Raw genomic sequence first — 23993 nt, 5'->3', positions numbered from 1 at the left:
TGGAGTCGAGCTATATATTTTTCTTTGGTGGTTTTCTCCTTGTAACACCCTGCTGGCACGCGAGCTAAATATACACGTATATCTATGTACCGTTGCGGCAGTTGTTAGCTCTGTACACATTAATGTACTCTCCATCGGCATCTGATGATGTTCGCTTGTCGATCATCGTCATCGTCATCTCGTTCCGCGCTCGCGCCTGGCGCGCGATGAAGCGTCAAAAAATACAAATTTTTTAAATTTTCAGCCTCGTCATCGCTGTGGATACGAGATTCGAGAAAACAACGTTTAAAATGTGTTAAACGCGCCTATACTCAATGTGTCAAATGTACAAACACGGTATCGAGGTGCGAGAGAGAGAAATTGGGACTAGTTGCACTTTAACTATAGATATATATATACATGTAAGCCACACGACCATCGTGTACGATTGACGGATGGACACACTTATAATCTGTCCGCGGCATGTGCGACCATGAAAAGTATACATTTTGATATGTATATAACCGTACTAGTGTAGTGGTCACCTGGCTGCTGCTGCTGCTGCGGTCAGCTGTCGCGCAAAAGTACGTACAGAAGACAAGATACCGCCGCCACGCGCCTATATCCCCAAAATTGATGATCTTCGAGGCAAGAAGGTTAATTAAAGTACAAATGTTGACACAGTGTTGGCTCGCGCCTGTACTTCGTAACGTAATTTTGTAATTGATCGATCGGCAATCATCGTCGTGATCATTGGCGATAGACAATCGTTCGTTGTACATCGAGAGAGTGGAAACTTTTATAGAAAATCGTAAGATATCGATTTAATTCTAGGAAACAGGATTACGGAATGACCTCAGGTTTCGCACTGTTTTTTTTAGATATTCGTGCATCTTCTGATATTATTAATATCGGCACATTAGTATGCATCGAGCCCAATAACTCAGCCATTTTTTCTCCTTCGACGCCATAACAACAATTTAATAGGTATAATAATTATCACCGCTCTTATACACCTTGAAAATTCAAGAATGAAACAATAAATTTTTCGCATTAGGCATCGACCGACCCCCGAGCAGGACGGGGCTTGCAGGAAAAATTGCTCGTCGCTGTATCCAGAGCTCCAAAGACGCGTCACGTCGTGTATAGCTCGCTCGTGCTTATGTGTCGATTCCGAGCGAATTATTATACATTAAAGATGACTTAAATCAGCGATAATCCGACTTAACGACGCCACGTATTTATGACGGATCGAACGCAAATCTCGCGGCATTATCATACAAACGATAAAAGCTCGTCAAAGCCGCGTATATAATAATAATATTTTGTATATACGTATTCTCTGGCGCGCGTCCGACCGTATATATATACGTGATTAAGAATTGAGTTACTTCGGTGTTAAGCACGATAATCGGCCAATTTACGAGGGATAAAAGCGATCGCGGGACTTGCGAGCGCGCCACTTTGTTGAATCATCGAATATGGCCGAAAAATAAGACAGAAGTATAATGATACGAGCCGAAAAAGGAAAAGGAGTAAAGGACCGTCGTCGTACGTTGATAATATTACACTGCACGCGTCGAATAAATTGGTAATCGTTTACGTACGTAATAATCGTCGTTTAAAAAAGCACCAACAGCAACACAACAACAACAACAACAGCAGCAACAAAAACGTGCTGCTCGTGCGGCACGCATGGGGCGGGGTATGGGGAGAGGGAGGGCAAGGAAGAGATGAAGGAGGAGGAGGTGGAGGAGGGGGGAGGCGAGGTCGAGGTCGGCACGGCGTTTAAATTGCACAAACGATCTGCCTTGTATCTCTCACACACATAAAAGATATGTATATAATGTAATGTTGTCGATCTCTTCTCCCCCTCCCTCCTCTCCACTTTTTAATCCCCCCCCCCTCCCTCTCTCTCTATCGCTGCCGACTCGATTAGCAATGTTACATATTGGACGTATATAAATGTGTACGGAGGCGCGCAGCGAGTCGCGCAGGGGCGGAGAGTGTCACTACTACTACTACTACCACTGCTACAACTACTATTACTACTACTACTTTTGCCGCGACATACACACGTTTAGCAGCAGCGGCAGCAACGGCGGCGGCGGCAGCGGCACGCGTCTCTCTCTCTCTCCGTTTCGAAAAAGGGAAAGGTGCCACACGGGTGGACGATCGGCACATATTCCTCGAGAGTCGCCGGATTCTTGCGCGAACCGTCGCGGAGCGAACACACGCGTCTCTCTCGCGGAGCAGTACATATATACAGTATCGTTATTATGCACGCGCGCAATCGCATGTACTCGCGGACGACTGATTAGTTTTTATTCCAACGTACGAATATATAGTTACAATTATTGTATAGTGCAATCGACAGTGTGTAAATAATTGTTAGTGCGTCGTCTGATGTGCTCGCGGGATGCAGCAGCAGCAGCAGCAGCGCAATTTCAACGGAATCAGTATTTTACTCTCTACTACCTGTGTGGATGTGCCATATTTTTCGCATACGCATCTGTGAACGAGTGATCGTGTGTCTGCTCTCGGATACATCGATAATTGCAGTGTGTTGTATGTGATATACATATAAATATAAGTGCAACTGTGCTCCGAAACCAAAAATCAAAAAAATCAAAAATCTGTTCATGAAGCGCAACAGTGTCGAAAAGTGTTACGAACATCGTCGGTTCAGCGATCGGAGAAGCTCTCTAGAGATGCTCACGTAGCTACATGCGGTACGTAATTTAGCCCGCGATTTTTATAGAAATTATTATGGTGGTGTTATCAGTGTGTTGGGTTGGAAAAAAATTATCTGGCAGATGTGCCTAAATTTTTTGGTCTTCAACTTTGAATGATAAAATAATTTGCGAAGATCAAATTCTTCAAAATCTCTCGTGATTTAGCCGATCGGCACAAACCGATTTCTCGCGTTTAATTCGCAGACTTTTTATTCGCTTATACTCATGACATTCGATTCACACATCGAAATTTATTCCCAATTGGGCGCGATTCGATATCGCGTCCTCTCTGCGAACCGTGCTGCTGCTCCGATAATCGCGAGGCTTGCATACATGCACAATATTTCGCGCGCTCGAGCGCCGCTAGGTGGCAGCAATTCGCTGCCTCGCACTCTTCTCTCTCTCGCGCGCGCGCCTCGGATAAGGCAATAAAAGGTGGACAAGAAAAAAAGGCGACTAGTAGCGCAGTGCCGAGAGCTGCAGCGGCAGCAGCAGCAGCAACAGCGACGGCGGCGGCAGCGGCGTCGACGGCAGTAGCAGCGGTGCTACGGTCAGTCGGTCTCTGACTGCCCGAGCCTCGAGATACGTATATATATTTTTCGCGCCAGCTCGCGCGCGCGCACCACGAAGGAGGAGCGCATCGTCGCGCGTGTGTATCCCGACGTGCTTGAAAAAAACAAAAGTAGAAGAGAAAAAAAATTCAGTGGTGTACAATTATTTTTGCGGCGTTTTTCTGCGTAAAAATCGTCCATGAAAGTATTATGTGCAGGTCGTTTTGCGATTCAGTGCTCGACGCGAAATTATGCCAATCGATCGTTGTGCTGCACGTAAAACAGCAGCAGCAGCAGCAGCGGCCGATCTTGAGGCCGAGATGACCGTGATCAGTGCTATTCTACCGCTGCAGTGCTGTGATCGTGGTGCAGTGCACTCATCAGACACATATTGTCAATGAAATTTCAGAGAAAAAAAAAGTATTAATGAGTAGTCGAAGAAGAGGGAGAAAAAATTTTAATCAGTGCAAGAAAAATTCTAAAAAAATTGCGCGAGTTCAACGAATTTAGACAAAAATAGAAAAATAAAATAAAAAATCGATCGGATGTAGGAGATGCGGTGCGAGGTACATGTCGTCGTTTTCGTCGTTTTGTTCGAGGTGAGAGGCTGATCGACATTAAGTACTCTCCTCTCTCGTGCGCGTACACACACACACACACACACACACAACACTGGCTACTCGTCCAATTATCCGTGGGTGCACACATCATACATGTGTAAAAATTCGCCCATACCCGTGGTGGTGTTGCACGTCGTCGTCAACGCTCGTCGGGACGAAAAGGGGGAATAAAAGCAAAAATTATGTTCAGAATCTGGAATGCAGTGGTTATCTCGTCGAAAGTTTTGCATACTGGAAATCGTATCGTTCCGAGGGTAAGTTTCTCGCCGACGAAAAATTTGGAAAAATTTTCGTATTAATATCGCCGGAGAACGGAGAAAGCTCCTAATGGTAGTTACCAGTGCAGTGCGGCGCGAGACACAATCGCAGTTATGCAAACTGCTACGGTGCAGTGCGCGAGGCATATGTATGTGATCGTTATGGTAGGTGTGCGTGCGTGCGTGCGTGCCCGCGACATATATACATCGATAGAACAGCACGAGGTGATCGGTTATCCGCGATCGAGAAAGACCGAAAGACACATAGACGCTGTGTGTACCGTGCGGTGCTCGTGCACGCGTATATAAAAGCTGCTGCACACAACGCCGCAGCGCCGCCGATATACATTTACCCGAGACTCTAAGAATGCAGTCATAGAAGTTTTATATAGTAATAATTCCGCGTTCGGCCAACTGGTTTTACATAATGTTTATACGAATGCGCTAAGTGCCAGTGTACGCGCGAGAGTATGTGCACACACACGCACACGCCTTCGCGCGATGAAGTTGCCGCCGTCGCCGCGAACGCGTATAAAGAAACTGTAGCACGTAGCGCGAAACTTCGAAAGACGAAGTGTGTGCGGCTTCGGAAGGAGCTGAGAGAGGAAAAAAAAAACTACATCGCGCATCGCGAGTAATTTTGCGCTCCTATGTTTATACGAAACAAACGATGAATAAGCGAAAAAACTCACGCAGACCGGAATGTATCGAATCGCGAGCGAGCTGCTGCGTTCGTTCGCACGCGCGTGCCTGTGGTCGCCGCGATATAGCTCGAGTCAAAGAGAGAAAGACAGAGAGAAAACCCGTCGTTCGGTCGGATTCGACGCGAAGCGGTGCTGCGGTAGTACATTATCTACGATTTCTATCAATGGCAAAACGAGCAAAAAATAAATAAAAATAAAATTAAACGCGGAGAATCGGCCAAAACTCTATAGCCAAGCCAGCCGCGCGCAGCGAGCAAAACAGCTGCTTATGTGCGCTGTACATGTCCGATTGTTAAAGCGCCTTTACTACTTGCGCGGAGAGTCGCGCGAAGGAGGAGCAGCGGCGGCGGCAAGGCGATCCAGTGCAGTGCACCGTGTGTTGTGCTGTGCAGCGACAGAAATGCATCATCGGCGGCTCCGGCTGCGGCTGCGCTGCAGCTCGTAAATCATAACGCACATTGCAACTTATTGTTCATAGCTTGTGTATTATTTAGCTATATTTTATTCTCCCGTTTGAGCTCGCGCGTGGATCGTCGTACAGTACGAGATATATATTACATATACATACATAGCAACAGCAGGCGAGAGAGTACGCGGTATTCGTTTCTCTCTCTCTCTCTCTCCGGCTTTTGCCGTTAATATAACCAGTTTTTTATGCAATAAACAAGCGCGATATAATATGCACGAGTTTATCATCATTTTGTGCTGTAGAGATGCTACTTCTCGGCCCGAGGACGAGCACACACAGCTACTACCTCTTGGCCTCGCACAACATTTCGCGTCATAATGCACGTATGTTTCTGTGTGTACGTGTGTTCGCGACTGTCTACGTATGCGTCTAGACGCACGGGAGCGTTTCAATTTTCAATTCTCTCTCTCTCGCGTTATTTGCATAAAACTTGGAAATGCCTCGACAATAATATGGAAAATTCTCGCGTGCCCCGACGTCGTCGAGGCAATAAATTTGAAAATGAAAAAAAAAAAAACGAGGACTGCTGTACAGCGCGACGATGCTGGGTACCGAGAACACCTCGGCAAATATAATACGAGCTTATTCGATAAGGTCGATTTGCCCTTGAGGCATGCGGCTGCTGAAAAGCTGAATCGGAGATAAAAATTTTATTGGAGTTTAAATATAGGAAGTACATTTTAACGCGTATCCTTCCAATTGATTCCCATCGTTTCCATCTTACGATCAAACAACACGAAATAAGTTTGTCATCGAGGATTTTAACGCCGAACCAAGTCACAATCGCGTTTGTCTCAGTAATAAATATAACCGGTGGCCTCTAAATTTCTGGTTCACAATATAAGTCAGACTGGGGCCCCACGTTGGGCGCCAATTTCGCGAGGGGAGATAGGCGAGACGAGAGTCGTTGTAATGGTGCTCGATGCCCCGTTATAAGGAGTTGACCATTTTCATAAATTCGATCGACCTGTGCGCTCGTCGTGCAAAAAAATTTCAATTTTGATAAGATTAATTTTAAAAATCTTCTCTCCCAAATATTGTTCAAATGATTAATGGAATGCGTTTTCATGTTTTTCAGGTTACCACAGCTTGCCGTCTTAGCGAAGATTTTGTGCCTCCTGATGGTGAGTACATAATAGAGCAATCGAATCACGTACACCCACATCCACATAGACAAACACTTTACACGCTGCACGCAGCTTATCAATCGAGGGTGACACGTCGAGTTTTCCCTCGATCGGTATTCGCGCTCATAGACGTGTATACTTTCTCTCGCTCGTCCCGTTACACGATACGAGATTTGTCAATTGGCGCACACTCGACAAAATAAATCGAAGAGAGAAAGAAGCAAAAAATTCGGACTCCTAATATTACTGTGCGTGTAGGAGGTACTCGTATGTTGCTGCTGTATACATAAAACTCGCGCGAGTGCATGATTCATTAGGCAAAAACGAGCATGCGTATTTAATTTCTGTCCATTTCTCTTTTCTCTCTCTCTCTCTCTCTCTCTCTCTCTCTCTCTCGGTATCTCTCTATCTCAAGAGAGATAGACTAATGGTTTAATTTGTGCCTTATTATAAATTGCGCGCACAGAAGAGAGCCGCGTCCTACTGCTACATCATCGTTCAATTACTAAATCAACAAATCTCGGCCGTAACTCGCGTGTACTTTCAAAAATACCCCCTTCGAGCATTCGCATTTGTACGTTCGAGTCTATGCACGCGCAGCGTGAGTGTATAGTTTAGCGAGTCACGCTACGGCGTGTTTAAATTGATATTTTTATTTCGCATCGTTCGGCCAGAGTACTACTACGTCAGGTGCCTCTCTTTCGTTTTATTTCGTCGCTATTTACTCGGCAATTACGATCGATCAAAGAAATCAATTTGCATGTATCTTTATATAGCCGCTGCCATTGTGTGTATATGCTGTTGGTAGTGGTGGTGCTGCTGCAGCAGCGCCGTTATCTGCGAGCGAATCTCCGTGTAGCGCCTTGCGATACATACCATGCCATATAAACCGAGTAAAAACCCGCGAGACAAACGAATAAAAACTAATTGTGACAAATTGATCTTATCGGGAGATATCGCTGAAAATTATTCAGTCTCCCCAGTTCTCCCTACCTGCATACGTATGAATTCCACCTGCCGCAGAGATCTCGCGTCCGAGTACGACACACAGCTCGTAAAGTATATCGCCAGAACGCAAGTGTAAAGTGAAATAATTTTTTTTACAACGACTCGGTTGCTTGTGCCACGCTGCTGCTGCTGCTGCTGCTGCCGTCGATATGCGTTAATTGAATCTTCTCACGAGTTTGAATCTATACATATGCCGTATGTGTATATTATACAGCGCAGTGGTGGCGGTGGCGGCCGCAGCAGCAGTTTTTGCCGATACGATCTCTTTTGCTCTGGCTCACAGCTTGATAATTGAGTTGCTTCTCGCTGTTCTCTTGGCTCTGCTCTCAGCATTTGCCGCAGAGAGCGAGCATATTATAGTAGAGAGAGAGAGAGAGGATGATGATTTTTTCGGCAAACGCGACGGGAGATTTCATATTGTTCGCGCGCGCGGGGCAGTCGCGCGATAGTATGCAGCTTGCCGGATCGCGTATAATAATATTATTACATTATATTATTATACGCAAACGCGCGCCGCGATCGAGCGAGCCGATGAAGCAATTACTATTTTCTCATGCACTGTGGATGCGTTTGCCCGCCCCGTGCGAGCTGATTTGCCAAGAAAAATGGATATAAAACAAAAAAGAAGAAACTGCCGCGCCATAAAAATCGCCGTGGCGCGCGACTTTTTTATACGAGCGATCGTTCGCCTCGAAATTTTCCCCCGGCCTGGGCACCGAAAAGCACGGGGGAAAAAAAAACTATCCTTTCTCGTTCGTCCCTCAAAAATCCTGTGTGTCTGTCGCGCGCGCGAGCGCAAGACTCCCCGCGTGGGTCGTCGAACTCCTTTTCCTCGTCCGACAAAAAAGTTCACATCGTAAGCTTACGTAAACTTTCTTATAACTGCTCCTTTCTGCGTCCGTATATATATGTACACACACGTATATGGGTGAAGAACACATACACCGTTCGTATAAAAGCGTTTTACGCATCGATCCGTTTTGTGCCCGGAGAAAAACAACGAGTACTCTTATACGAGTCAAGACTTCCTGGTTTGAAATATTCTTACACGCACATACACACACGATCAAATCGTCGTATTCGCTTTTACGATAATCGTTTGATTTCTTCATCTATACTTTTGTTTTCTTAGTTTTTAATAACTTGTTCATTTTTGTCATGCACGAAATAGGTGGTGATGTGCGGGGCGGTGCCGTCAACGGTGCCCTCCGTGAGTCTTTACTCGACTTGCAGCAGAGGCTACGTAACCGTGTACGGACGCACGGTGAAATCCACAGGCCGCAACGAACACAATGCACCCTATCGTAAGTACCAAAAATTATTACTTTCATTATTTATATCCTAAACGTGATGTACATTAGAGTACGTGAGGTAATGGCATAATTGAAAACTCGCGCGACATTTAAAAGTGCCTCTCTCTCTCACGAGTCGACAATATACATGCGGCTACTAAACACGGACGTACTCGAGTAGGAACGAGAGAGAGAAAAAAAGCGCACATTTATTATCTCGAGCATCCGCATCGTCGACCAATAAACTACGCCATTGACGTTTATCGTCTCGCACGCGTCGGCCGTCCGACACACATACCTACTAATGAATATTCGGCCGTGTCTACGGATTTCTTTTCTAGGAAATCGCGCGCATAATAATAATACGTAATAATGTGAGTTACGCGCGCGGATGAGCGCGCAATCGGTTTACACGGTGGCGGTGGCGAGGGAAGCGAAAAAAAAAAAGGAAAAAACAAAAATTTCGCTTATCTTTGCCTAAATATCGTCGGAATTTCGTATACATCTTCGTATATAATATGCATAGGTTAGCGCGTCGCCTTCGTACTCTTTCGAGACGCTGCAGACTGACACACGCTCGTCGCGAGCTTTTATATATACAAACGAGCTGTTACAGCCGCGACGATGCTCGCACCTTGTATATACATCGTACATTAGCGATCTTTCGGGGGGCTTTTTCACGCTCGGCGCGGACGAGGCCAATAATTTATGGCCTTATACATACGCGGACTTGGTGCTGTGATATATTGTCAATAGATCGATTTCTGCTGTAGACCTTTGACGAGCTCGAGCCAGGAATCTCACACGATCACATTTTTTTTAATTAATGAATTTTGCCTCGTAAGCAAATTACGTCCGTGCGTATGCAAAGGCGTCGTTTTCTGTATACACGTAATGTATGCCCCATCGTGAGTTTTTGTGCACCTGCACACACGCACGCGAGGCCCCAAAGGATTCGGAAGCCGTAACGCGCGCGTGTGTGTGCTTTTACACGGGCGGGGGTTTTTTTTACGACACACAAAAGGAGGCTCGTTAAGCACGTCTCGTTCTTTCTTCTCTCCCTCGTTTGCTCTCTTGCGCGGCTCGTATTCATTTCTGACTTTTAGCGGATTTTAAAAATGATTTATCGATACGTATATTATAATCGAGAGCCGCCAAACTTTGAAATATGTATAATATATACGTCGTTAACACAAAATTTCATCGCTCGCGTGCGCTGCCGCTTAGCGCTGCTGGTGCGCAAGTGTATACGATTCGAAAGGGCACACGAGGAAAAAAAGAAAAGAGAGAATCGGCCGTAGCCTCGTGTATGTATATGGGCGAAATAAACAAACGATCGATGACAAAGGAACAAAAGACTCTCTGCATGGCGAAGGGATGTTCTCTCTCTCTTTCTGTCTCGTATCGGGAGAGACATTAATAATTCGATTCCGCGAATAATTCTCAGCCCCGCATAGCCCCTTGATACAATATCACAAGAGCGAAGGAACACAAGCTCGAGAGAGACAGAGAGTGAATCTCCCGCAGCGAGTAGAGTGGGATATATAATGCGGATCGTCATCGTCGTCCTCGTCGTCGTCGTCCGATCGCCATGCATGCATGTGCAATATAAACGCGCGCAGCGAGCAGTGCCCGCGCACGCCCCGAGTTTTTCATTCGGAGCTCAACGAGAGGGAGTCGATATCTCTCGTCGTCGCGTGTTAAGAAAAGAAACACGCGCGGATCAAGGAGCAGTTTAATTATCCTATATAGGATGTGTGCAGGAACAAAGTAGCCTATACACTTGGCTTCTCCTATGGTACTACACCTCCCACTTCAATTATCGAGTCGACACCTGCACTCCGTGGGTACACGCTCCGTATATATACAAGTATCGCCGAGCGATTTAATTATCTCACGCGTCGAGGTGTGTGTGTTATATACGCAGTGCGCTGTGATTAGCTCCGCGAACGTTGAGCGCTGCGCTCGCGTTTTAACACCCTTTCGGACTGATTGCAGGCCCGCGCGTCACTTTGCGCTCGTGATTTCCTCTCGTCGAGTACAAAATAAAAAACTGGAGTGCAACGATTTTTTTTACAATTAATGCTGGCAAACGATGAAAACGGGAAAAAGAGTCTATATACAACGATCGAAGAGCGCGGCAGCCGCTCGAGAGATTTTACACCGGGGTAGGGCTCTGATTGCCACGAGAGAGAGATAGAGAAAAGAAACGAGTCGTATTATTTATACCTACAAACGAAACCGCGGCGCGCGGTGCAGCCATCCAAGTCGGAGATCGCTTGAGCTGAAATGAGCGTATAATACACATTCACACACACACACATACATACAGGCACACACATATAAATGTGTATAGGTGCTAATGATAGGGTCACTCTCACTCGGTCGGTCGGGCGCATTGCGTTACACATATTATACGCGCGCGCGGCCGTATACATATGTGCAGCCGCATTAACGAGATCAGCCTCCTTTTTTTTTTTTTTTTTCGTTCTTCTCATATAAGCCAAAGCTTGATTCGCTCGAACGCGCGAGGTATTATGTTTCGTTATAATACATTTATATATATATATATGTAGACACGCACGCACACGCGGTGATCTTTTCTCGCTTCGAGTCCGAGAGCCCGAGTCTCGTTAACGTCGTTGTAATGCTGCAGCAGCAGTCCCGGCCTTTTATAAACGCGTTACCGTTAAACTGCGCCACACGATACACGTATATATATATATATATAAATGCACATATAACTCGTTCGCGCGCATATAATATAATATATAATACAGATCCATTCATCACGCACGAGTTATAATGTACAAAAGTTGATGGATATTTTTTTTCTTTTTTTTTGATCGCGCCGAATAGTCGCAGGTATTTTGTCACCCTTTGACTGACTGGACTGGCCTGTATATCTATTATATACGTGATCCGATCGCCTATACAGCGTCGAAATATATATATGCGTATACACGCGCTTCTCGCTGTATGTGTATCAGCTGAGCGAGAGAGCGCATGGATCCACGCACGGACACGACGTCTTTTCGGAGCGGGCCCCAAATTGGCCACTTATAATCCAACGCTGCCGCACTAAACGATATTATTCTTCTTCCTTCTCTCTCTCTGCATCCATGCGTTGTATTCTCTCTTTTCTTTTCTCTCGCTCATTCTCTTCTACGAACGTCGCTTCTGAGGCCCGCGCGCGGCGCATCATTACTTTTTCTCACCGGCGGCGGCTGCAGCACGCGTTCGCTCGCTCGCGCCTGTGTATTAACGATCTCTGCGTCAGCCACTGCACACACACACACACACACATGTGTATCGGCTCGGACGTACCATAACGAAATTCCTTTAACGCTCGCGCGGCGCAAGACCTTCGTCGATATATATATAAATACGTGACCGTATGCGTGTGCCGGTGTACACTGATACTTATATACGCACACCGACACACGTTTATACGTGATCAGCCGGACAGCCAAGGGAATATTCGATTAGCGCAAAAATCGACGTCGGGTAATATACGAGTCGCGCGCGAAGCCATGCATGCATGTGGCTCTGGCTGCTCCTTTGAGAGAGCGAGCGAGCGCGTGCAGGAGAGGAGTGGCATCATTATACCAGTATAATAGCGCCTAAAAGCTTTTCAAAAAGAATAAAAAAAAATAAAAGGAAGCAACGAGTCCAAGCTCGCGTATGCGTGTGTGTGTGAGTGAGTGCAAGCGTGTGTGCATTATATACGTGCGAGTATGCGTGAGCGCGCGCGCTTCTTTTGATTAAAATTGCCCTTTTAATTCATTTGGCAGCCTCTAATCTTGCGCCAAGGCGCCGCTGTGCGTTGCTGACGATGGATATTCGCGCTGTCTCTCTCTGTTTCTCTTCCTCTCTGTCTCTCTCTCTTTTTTCCACTCGATGGCAGGATACGGCTGGCAGAGGTTAAGAAGTCGACTCCTTTTTCTTCGACCGATTGCTTACACCAGCTGAATCGGTTTCGGCTTGTCCTTTTACATGTTATGTATCGATTTACGAATATCAGCACGTTTTAGTTCTCTAACAAAAAGTTTTACCATGTTCAATACCGCAGTAATTAAATTCATTCGTAATTTGACTTTTATACAATTATTTTGACTTTGCCACTTGCAGATTCACGGATAAAGACCCTCGCCATCTAGCGGTGGATGCTTAAATCGTATTATCGTAATTAAACTGATTGAGAACTGATCACGATTATTAATGTTGAAAAATTTCATCGTATTATATTTATTATTAAGTGATTCCATCTCTATTGACTAAAACTAAATGCAACTCAGTAACTACAAAAAATTACAACAAAGCTCATTTTAAAAAGTGCTAAATTTCAACCAAAATTATCAGTTGTCAAAATGTGCAACTTGTTAAAAGACGATTAAAACGTGTTCGTTTTCGTAAGCAGCGTCGATATATTGTATTACATGGCTGCGTAAGCTATAGTCACCTGCAAGCATAGACCGAGATTACATTCGTTTTGCAATGGTGCGTGATCACGAGGGTCCATTGACTTGTGAGTCCCGAGCAGCAGCAGTGATGGTATATATATACGGAAACGTTACGGCGAAAAACTCGTGTGCGCCGCGTACACAGGGTAAAAAAAAAAAGAAAAAAGAAAAGGGAAACATCCCGAACCGATAAAACGCGGCAAAATAAATTGATAAAATGCGCGAGCTAGGGTAAAAATGCACGAGATAAATTTTACTGAGTTTTCTCTCTCTCTCTTTCACTCTCTTTCGGGAGAGAAAGAGAGAGAGAGTCGAGCGAAAGACTTTTCTGGCGCCTGACGCGGATAGCTACTACTTTAATGCGAGCGAGCGAGCGCAGCGCGTCCGGCCCTTTTTCAAGGAGTATAAGAGCGTGGAGGGAGGATAGAAGGGACGAGGAGGAGGTGGAGGAGGAGGATTTTCACGAGTGCACTCGCGCAGAGAGGGAGGGATGTTTTAGAGCTTTTCTAGACGCGTCGTGACACGAGAGCTGCTGCTGCGCCACGCGAGAGAGAAGCAACTTTATGTACTATACGTACAGTACGCGCAAGGGCCGTTTTCGCGCGCGCGCACGGCAACTTATACCCTTTTTCATATACATGCACACACGAGCATCAGCAGCTTCCTTATACGCTGCGATTCTGCTGTTTGTTATATAAACGTGTTTTCGCCAGTCCTGAATCTTACGACTTTCCGCCTTCTTCTTCTTCTTCTTCTACTCGCGTGCGCCTTTTGCGAGGTAATAACTTGCGCAGTACCGAGAGAGAGCTCCGCGCACATAGACGTACTTATACCACTGAGCTAGCTGAGCTGAGCTGCGCTTTTTAGCTATGCACGCGGACGCGCGATCCGTGTGACGATTTGAGTGAATATTTTTTTCTCTCTCTCTCTTTCTCTTCCTTTCGCCTTCCTCGATCTCTTACTTTTTTATTATTTTTCCGTACGGGATAGGATATGTGTTTTGACGCATATCATATACGAGGACGCATGGATCACGCGTACAAAATATTTGCTACGCTACGCACGGGTAAAAATCTCGAGTTTGTAATCATCGTAATCGCATAGGAATCTCTAATTATAAATTTATAGACGAGGGAAAAATATTTGAAAAAAATCTCGTGGCTCGTGCGCGCGCGCAGCATCTCATTACCACGATCGTGCAGCAGCAGCAGCAGCATGCCACGCGGTATTAGACATGTTTATAATAAATTTCAATTTTTCCATGTCAATCTCGTGCCGATCGCGCGCGAGGCATGCGCATACTACCGCGTCCCGAAAATATTCTCTGCGAGAGAGAGAGCAGATCTCATCCGATAAAAGCCACGGAGAGTCAATCGATTAATTTTCCCTCCTCCTCCTCGTCCTCTGAGCGCTTTTTGCCCTGCACACGCGTATATAGTGCAGCAGATAGTAGTGCATATACCGCGAGCTCTCGAGAGCGCGATAAATTCAATTAGTTATTGATGGGGTAGAGAGGCTCTCTCTCTCTCTCTCTCTCTCGGCTGGCTCGCGCGCCATTAAGCCTGAAACTCTCTCGCTCGCGCGCTCAAAAGAGATCCTTTAAAGTTGCGTATATATATAGTATAAGCGCGTGTATATATAGCGACTCTTCTGCACTTGTTTCTCAATTTATTATCCAAGTTTTTGTTCTGTCCATATCCACCTCGTAATTTGTTTAATTATCGATTTCTTGCTGCGCGCGTCATAATAATCTCGAATTAATTTTTCGGAAGATATCCCTCTCGTGCAAGCGATTGCAATATCGGTTTATCTCTCTCTCTCTCTGTCTCTGCGCGAAATCACGCAAACGACGCAAAAAAAAAGAAAGTTCACGAAAAAAACCTTTACTTTCGAAAATATTTTTACAACATTCCTCGTTCAATGATATATAAATAAAACAATAATTTGCGCTTTCGAGTGCGCACGCACGGGAGAGATAGATCGAAAGTATCGTCGTCTGATTAATCGCGTCCCGAGTTGTTGAGTAAAGCAAAAGCCCCCCAAAAAAATAACAGCAAAAAAATAAACAAGATGCGAGCCGAAAATCAAACATATTTGCATAAAAAGTCGCGCTCGTCGCGCAGTCCACGGGAGGACGAATCTTCTTCTTCGTCGCTCGTTTCCATATTTATGAAAGAATCTCAACATGGCAAATTAGGCGATCCGCGTGGTATAGGAATTTCTCACACACGGACACTATTTAAAAGAGAGAGAGAGAGAGAAAGAGAAGGAGTGAGAGGAAAGAGCTATACAAGCTTGGGAGGACTCTACACGGGTCCGTTTTTTCATCTTTTACCATAAATCATCGCTAACGTCTGTATTAATATAAACGAAATTAAGTTCTCTGCTCTCATCTACGTCGTAGTCGTCGTCGTCGTCTTGCATCGTAGTCGTCGTGTCTTAGTCTTGGTCGTCGTCGTCGTCGGCAATGTTTATTTTTCGCGAACGCTTAGATGTCTCCGCGCTCTCGAGCTGCGCGCGTGTGCCACTTTCGGAGCTCCCTCACTCTTTCGCACGTATTCAAGATTTTTGCAAGTCTGTGTGTGTGTGTGTGCGTATTATAGGTAGGGAGCCACTTAAATTTGATGGGAAGGAAACAGAACAGAGAAAGAGAGAAACAACGAGAGCGAGAGAAGGAAAGAAAGAAATGCGGACTTTATTATCTTTGGGCTGCACATTCCCTGTATCGCGTCCCGATCTAGCTCGTGAATCGTACGAGCATGATAAATCGATTCCCTTTTTCTCGTCGTCTTGCGTATAAAGTCGTAGTATAGTCGCGCGAGCCTGTACGCCTCAAAGGCGTCAATCCGGGCATAATTTGGGAACACATCAGGCCTCTCCCCTCTCGATCCCCGCGTACAAGTGGCTACAATATAATGTCGTTAGAAAATTGTACCAACAAGAGCAGTGTAGTACATCTAACATCGTGTAAGACGAGCCACATTAAAATCAAAATCGTACATAATGATAATCGCTGGTCTAATTTGCCGAGGTCCCGCGCGAGCAACGGTATACACGTTTGAAGTGGCAATTATCTTTACATACGTTTACTCAATTATTTTTTATAATATACTTTCTAATCTTGGTTGATTAATGAGGCCCCGGACGCGAGCTTGTTCAAATATTCTTCTTCTTCTTCTTTTTTTTTCACACGAGTCGTCGTTGCCGTTGCGTCGATGTCGCGCCTCCTCGTCATCGACGTTGTTGCTGCAAGCGCCGTCGCGGCCCAGTCTCGATATATACGGGTTAAACTTTCTTAAAGCTCGATCATTATGTATTAAAAAAATATATTTACGCGGACCAATGTCCGATTGGGTATATGGCTGAATTATGTTCGCTTATGCTAAATCTCAACGATATCGAAAGATCACATTAAAAGACTTGTCTCTCCGGAGAGAATCAAAGTCAGCGGGTTATAGCGCAATCGCGAGAGACCCGCACGTTGAAATATATGTTTACGGAAAAAACCGAATGTAATATACACATCATATTTCGCAATGCATACTTACATACATGCAAAGTCTCGCTCGCGCTAATACATAACCCACACACTATTTGGAAGTCGCAGCAGCGCGGCCAAGATGCGCCGCTGCGCCCAGCACCGAACACACCAGCTTGTCCCCTTCATTAGCACCGGCATAGAAAACAGTAGAGTAGGGGGAATTCTCCATTCTAGGAAGAAAAAATAGAGAGATACACCTAATTCCTTTAGCTATAAGCTCGTTTCCCCGAATCCTCGCAGCGCAGCTCTAGCGGCTATGCTCCGATGCGCTGCTGCTGTTGCTGCTTCTGCTGTTGCCGTTGCTGCTGCTGATGATGATGTACCGAGAGAGAGAGAAAGAGAGATACGTTTTTTTGGCGCCATTGTGGTAGTTTTCGGCTTATTTTTTGTTTCTCTCTTTTTTTTTTTTTTTACCTCGACGTTCACTTTGATCTGAGAGGCACGACGACGACGACGACGTGTTTGTGCAGCCAGCCGAGGTGTCTTAATACGTGTAAGATTTTGCAATTAGAACTCGAGAACCTGCCGCGTGTTTATATACAGGCTTCGACGGAAGTGGATATTTTAACATTGTCGCGGCGAGCTCGTGTGCACTCGCGCCGACATAATAATTTGCTCTATACATAGGCCAATACTTTTTAATGACAGTCCTATATATCGAACCCTCATTACATGGTTTCTCATTTTCTTAATTTTGTTTTCTTTTGCTTCGTTTTTTTTGCAGAAAAATTGACAACGCAGTCGACGGACTTTAGTAGGAAGCTGTACATCTTCGCGGAGAAGAGCAAACGGTACATTTGCTTCAACAAGCGATGGAAAATAATAACCTTGGTGAGTATATATCACATCATTATCATTATCGTTCTAGGTGACTTAATTATCAAATAATTAGCATATAAATGAGCTCCCGCGGATATATTATAAAATGTAAACGCCTGCGCGCGAACAGGTTTGCGCGCTATCGCCGATAAACCGCGCGCAGATATTAAAAATAAAAAAAAAAAAAACATTTCTTCGTATAATACATCGAGCTCTCGGGTATGACAAAAATTTCACGAATTTATTTATATTGTATGAAAAAATTCAAGCATGTTCGATCGACTCTAACCCTTTTTCTCGTCGTTGTTTCGTTTGTCTTTAGCCGGAGAAGCGGCGGAACGAGTATTGCCAGTTCAACGAGACGTACAACGGCCGCTACCTGAGGTACCACTCGGTCGTCGATCCCACGCGCTACATCGGCTTCAGTCGCGCCGGGCGAGCGATCGCCTGGCCCCGCGGCCGGCCCGACTGCTACAACTTCCTCAAGCTCAATCCCAACGCCGGGGTCGAGCGACACAACAGCCTCATCACCTCGGCCAAGGGCGGCGGCCTCAAGCATCCGCCCCAGCCGCCGCAGCGGCCCGCCAGCGCCAGTGACAGAGACAACAGCAGCAGAGACAGAGGGGCGGCAGAGAAGCTCGGGCCGTTCGGCGGGGCATTGCTGGGTGCGCCGCCACGGGGCAACGCGCTGCGCACCATGTCCAACGCCCTCGGCAAGATCAACTTGAATCTCGTCAACACAGGCCCCAGCGGCGACGGCGGAGGCGGTGGCGCTGGTGGCAGCAGTAAAAACGCCCTCGTCGGCAGTGGAAGCAGCAGCAGCCTCGGTTCAAAGTCCTTGACGTTATCGTCGCTATCGTCGTCGTTCTCGTCCTCGTCGTCGTCGCCGCCGTCGCAACAGTCGTCGACGTCCTTGATGATCTCCTCCTCCTCCTCAGCGTCGTCGAGCGGGAGTGGGAGCACCGGCAACATTAACGTTAATCGTAATAATAATAATAATCGTAAGCTACGCCAGCAACAGAAGCAGCTGACGACGTCGCTCGGTGGTCAGCAGCAGCAGCGTCGACCTCATCGCCATCGACACGGCAAGAGCTGGGATCAGGCGGGCACGTCGAGGAGGCGGCATCACGGCCGACTCCATCAGCAGCAGCAGCAGCAGCAGCAGCAGCAACAACAGCCATCGTCGTCGACGCACTGAAGTACGTGTTGATACGCGGCCGAGGCCGCCGAGCTGCTGCTTGGATGGCGGCAGTGGCCCAGGCGGCTGAGTCAAGACTGCCTCGAGCGGAGACAAAGTAGCAGCAGCAGCAGCAGCGGCAGTAGTAGTAGTGGTCGGCTGCGTCGTCCTGGTCAGCATCAGCGTCATCGGCTGCGCCACGCATCACCAGCTGCTGTTGTCGTTGTTCTCCTCTCTCTCGCCCTCTCAATCTCACTTACTCTCTCATCGACGCCCCTCTCATTATGAATCGCATCTTGAATAAAAAAAAATTAAATAAATGAATGAATAAATGAAAACGAAGCGCTGATCGTTCGTTGTTGTACTTGCTGTGGACGCAACAAGGCAGAAATAATAATAAATGAATAAAAATAAATAAAAAAGAATGAGACAAACAAAGCCGAAGCAGCATCTCTCATGAAATTAATTAAGCAATTGTAAATACACACAGATAAGAAAAAAACACACACACAAAACTTAATGTAAATAATAAAAAACATATTATAATTGTAATTTTTATAAATTCTTTTTATTATAATTGACATAACTCATGATCGACCTTTGACGAAAGCGGGCAAAGATTTTAGATGTGAACATTTTTCTCCTCCCCGCAAGAGTGAAAAAAACCTTCATACACGACGATAGCGTGCCGATGAATTTAACGGTTTTGATATAATGACAAATTATTATATTATTGACAATTGACGGACAGTGTGTGCAGTTTTTATTAATTAAAAACGTGCTCGACCATTCGATCTGATGGGTTCGATTAAAAGAAAGAAAAAAACGAAAAATTTCCTCGCTGATATTTCATCGTGCAGTTTAGGGGGTCGGCGGACGATTCGAATCTTTTCGGGGCCTTGATAATTCACGCCCGAGAGAAAAATTAATTCGACGCTCGTCTCGAACACTGGAGTAATATCAGACGAAGGTGACTTTTTTTCGTTTTTTTTTTTGTACAATGCACCACCGGCAAAAAGAAACGATGTCACTGCGGTGACACGTACGAGGTCACGCGCCCGTGTACAATGGCGCATAATCGCCCCTTTACACGTGTGAACCTCCTATGTACCTTCTGCTGATTCATATTGAGAGAGGGTCACAAAGTCTCATTACTTAAATGAAGCAAAAAATAAAATAAAAAAGAACAAGAAGCAAAAAAGGAAAATGAAATTCCTAAAGCTGAAGGGCCAATTCGAGCTGATCCGGTCTCATACTCGGCCTCGTTAGATAATTGTAAGATATATAAAAGAAATTAACTTGTATTTATACAAAAGAATCCAATTGCAGAATCATTAATTTTGTTTATTTTTGTTACAATATAAAGAGGAAAATATTACGTTCAAATCCCCGCTGCGTGTGCACCTTCAGTTTTTGTTTCTTCTATTCAAACTATTATACATATATAAATATATTTATATGATATACATATAAATATTATATATATAAATCTAAGAGCAGATCGTAATGACTATATATCGAGCAAAAGTATTTGAGCGATAATTTTTTGTAAAAAATGTATAATGAATATAATTCCATGCTTCTATTTACTATTAAAAAAACGACGAGATCTAGTCTCTTTTCATTAATATCATTTTTTACAAGTATTAAATGTTCTCAGGAATTATTGCAATAAAATATATTTGGCGAATGGAATACTTTGGAACAACGAATGAATCACACATACAAAACAATAGATACCCTCCCATACGCAATGTTATTACGCCCGATTTTTCTTGCTTGTATTTGAATTCAAGTGTTAATAATCATTCCCACGATGGAGAGCAAATCAATTTTAGCAACGATTTCTGACTTTTAAATGAAAAACATTTTTAGAACGCGTCGGTTTATAGCGATACAATTAAGGTTCTGTGTTAACGAGACTTTGCACCACAATTATGTATACGATTCAAATTTTATATTCCCAAAATGGAACCTCTTGATACGATTAACTGAAGCAAAACAAAAAAATACATGTAAACGAATAATCATTGCAAACACAAAGTTGACGTTAAAAGAATACAAAATAAATATAAAAAAGCATCGCTGCGGTGAACAACGATGGCGGTCGTCGGCCAGTGATTTTTTCGCGATGAAAATTTGAATTTAATATTAAAATTGTAGACACACCCATAAAAATTAATTCAATCACATAATTTTTATCTCTGACGCGAGGAGATCACGACTCGTGCATCGATTGTATCGCAGCGTTGACTTTTCAAAGACTAAAAGTAAAAGTTATTACGCATTAGAAGCAAGAAAATTTAAATAAAAAAAATTATGAAACAAAGGGCCAGTATATATAATAAATAAATATGTATGAAAAAAAAATTGGATGAACGGACGCGTACTATCGTGCCCCGTTATCTTGGAATTCTTAGCTGATACTCGCAGATCCGCGCGCACTTCCATGACGTCATTCCATTACTACTTTTTTTTTCGTTTTTGTTGGAGAAAAAAAAAATGACATTTTATAAACACACAATTACACGTACACGCCCGAGCGAAATGCAATTGTATTACACACATGTACACACAAATCTCTCACCCATGGACTTGTTCTGTTGTGCATTTTTTAAACAGTTATTAACATATAAAGTAGATACATTTTTAAGTTCCAAACGCGCGCGCACTAATAATACCATATTTATATTTATTGTTACTCTATGTATAATTCGCAAATTGGCCTCCGAATATATTATATAATTATATACATTTATAAATATATATTATATTATATATTTACGATGTGTCTCTCGGTGTGTCCACATCATTGTGTGCGCGAGCGCCATATAAACAGTATAAAAGAATAATAACTTTAAAAAAAACGCACCGTTGATTGTTGCAGAAACGGGACTAAGTGACATAATTAAACACAAAAAAATGCTGTATTGACTATATTAATGTATATTATAATCGGAAAAAAAATAATAAGAAAGTGAAGCAAACTGTAACAAACGACCGCATTTAGTGTCTCAGTGACGTTTGGAACGATAGAACATCGCATTGATGAAAACACATACATACACACACAACAGAGAAGGGGATGAATAAAGAAAAATGAAAATTATGTAATCACAAGTGCATGTAACTATTATTGTACTTCGACCGCTCTCGATCCCGGTCAGTCTAGAGCGCAAAAATTGGAAGATTCATTCGCTTAGAATAAAAAATAAAGAAAAAAAAATCGATAACAGACACACTTACACGATTACAAGCGCGCATAAACAAATGTATATGCACACAGATACGCATAATACACATTACACACGTAATACATTACACGAGTACATATGATTGAGTGACAGCCATGAAAGTCGTCATTAAACATAAATATGCAAAATGTATTTAAATGTATCTTAAAAATACTCTAACATTATATATTATTAGGCATGTAGACGAACCATTATATAAAAAATATTCTGTTTATAATATTCTATGATTGTAAATACGAGATGATAATAAGAAGAGAGCCTTACATTGTAATCACCCCCCCCCCCCTTCTCACGATTATTATTACATGTAAACAAATGAATTATTTAAGTATTGTAAATATAAAGCGACTATTACCATATGCAGTAGAAAGACTAATTATATAAAGTAATAAAAAAAGACTTCATCGTATACACGTCGTGGCATATATATTTAAAAAAAAACAAATGAGAGCAAAAATAATCTACCGTAATATATTATTATATTGCAATGCGCATGTGTGTGTGTACTCGTCATTCTCTCTGTCTCTGTCTCGTTCTTCTCCGAAAAATCTACGCGTTGATTGCGAGAACGAACGTGTAATGTAGATGAAAAAAGAAATGAAAAATAATAAATAAAAAACCTAGTGAAAAAAATAATAATGCAACACCAACAACAAGTCGACTCGAGTACGATTATTTTATGGTATAATAGTATTATTAAAAAAAAAACATGTCAGCGAAGGAACGCATTTAGGATTACGCGCGGACATGCACACACGTGTACACACATACACACACAGAAGTCACATACGCATATACAACAACTCAATAAATGTAGATGATTTTTTTGTTTTACAAAAATTTAATTATCCTGAAATTTCTGCTTGTGATTAGAAGAATTGACATGAATTATGTCTCAGCTCGTGGATTGTTAAACTGCATTGATAAATTTTCAATCACGAGAAAAAGCTCACACACCCGCACACACTCACTCGCTCACACAGACACGCCGCTAAACGCCGCCTAATCGAAAAATTCGCCCGAGAGCATATGCAGTGCCTGCGTAATGTGCAGCTTATGTTTTTCGTTTTGTTTTTTCGTTCAAACAAACGCGCGCGATTATCCGAGGAAGGTAATTTATATAAAAATGTTTGTGTGTGTATGTTACACGACACGAGAGTCGTATTATTGAGCGACGATCGACGAAAGAGATAACCATGCGACGACGACGACGACGTTAGTTTCATTTGACGAATGTTATTATAATAAAAGTCTCCATGCATATATGCGAAATAAAAAAAGAAACTAAATAAGTGTGTGTGCGTATGTCTTTTAAATGTGTATTATTAAGTGTGTATTAATGCAAATAATGTATGATGTGCGTCTTCATTATAAGCGTCTTATATGTGTGCTCTTGACTTGCGAATTCAAAATTGTATTCCCGGTTGAAACTGCATCTCTCTCTTTCTTGTTTATGTACAATTTTTTTTTGTCTTCTCGAAATCTATCTTTTTTTCACGAGAAAATAGTATTTGTCGCGCAGAAAGATGATGAAGAAGAAGAAGGAGAAGAGGGAAGATGGTTTATAATCATGGTAATCAATGTTCTTTTTTTCAACACGTGTTTTACTTTAGTTTTTAAAATTGACACGAAAAATTCAAAATCTCTATAATAGAATCAATGAAATAAATTTTAATAAAATTACAAATAAAAAAAAAACAGAGACTCAGAGTTCACGTTAATTTGACACCTGCGATCCGTTGAGACATTTTGCATGAATTTATTTTCTAAAACTGCAAATTTCGAGACATTTATCATTCGTAATTGGTTCCACTGATTTCCGAAGAATTTTTATCATTCGAATTTTTATTATTATTCATTTTAATACTTTTTCCATTCAAATGAAATTGTCCCGACTCTACTACGTTTATTATTATTATTTAGCTTTATCTGAAGATACGACTTCTCGAGCTTCTGTTAATGGCGAAAAAAGACGAGCAAGAAAATTTTCACATCAT

At 43.4% G+C, this 23993-nt stretch overlaps 1 protein-coding gene across 5 annotated transcripts in view; it reads left to right on the top strand.

Annotated features, from left to right (window-relative positions):
- LOC106655837 (putative uncharacterized protein DDB_G0277255) overlaps nt 1-23624 on the top strand; it is a 152642-nt gene extending 129018 nt beyond the window's left edge. For 2 of the 5 annotated variants that reach the window (XM_014376411.2, XM_014376410.2), the window contains exons 2-5: nt 6394-6439; nt 8622-8754; nt 17471-17577; nt 17888-23624. In XM_014376411.2, the coding sequence (XP_014231897.1) occupies nt 6394-6439; nt 8622-8754; nt 17471-17577; nt 17888-18763 (1162 nt within the window). In that variant the 3' untranslated portion in view covers nt 18764-23624. Of the gene's footprint in view, nt 1-2444; nt 2712-3752; nt 4140-6393; nt 6440-8621; nt 8755-17470; nt 17578-17887 lie in introns of those variants that run through there. The other 3 variants (XM_014376412.2, XM_014376409.2, XM_014376408.2) reach the window with 3 other exon arrangements.
- Nucleotides 23625-23993: the final 369 nt, after the last annotated feature.

This window comes from Trichogramma pretiosum, unplaced genomic scaffold, assembly GCF_000599845.2.
Source record: "Trichogramma pretiosum strain Unisexual culture from Peru unplaced genomic scaffold, Tpre_2.0 scaffold49, whole genome shotgun sequence".
NCBI lineage: Eukaryota > Metazoa > Arthropoda > Insecta > Hymenoptera > Trichogrammatidae > Trichogramma > Trichogramma pretiosum.
The sequence above is the reverse complement of the archived record's forward strand: the minus strand, read 5'-3'. Positions and strand labels throughout refer to the sequence as shown.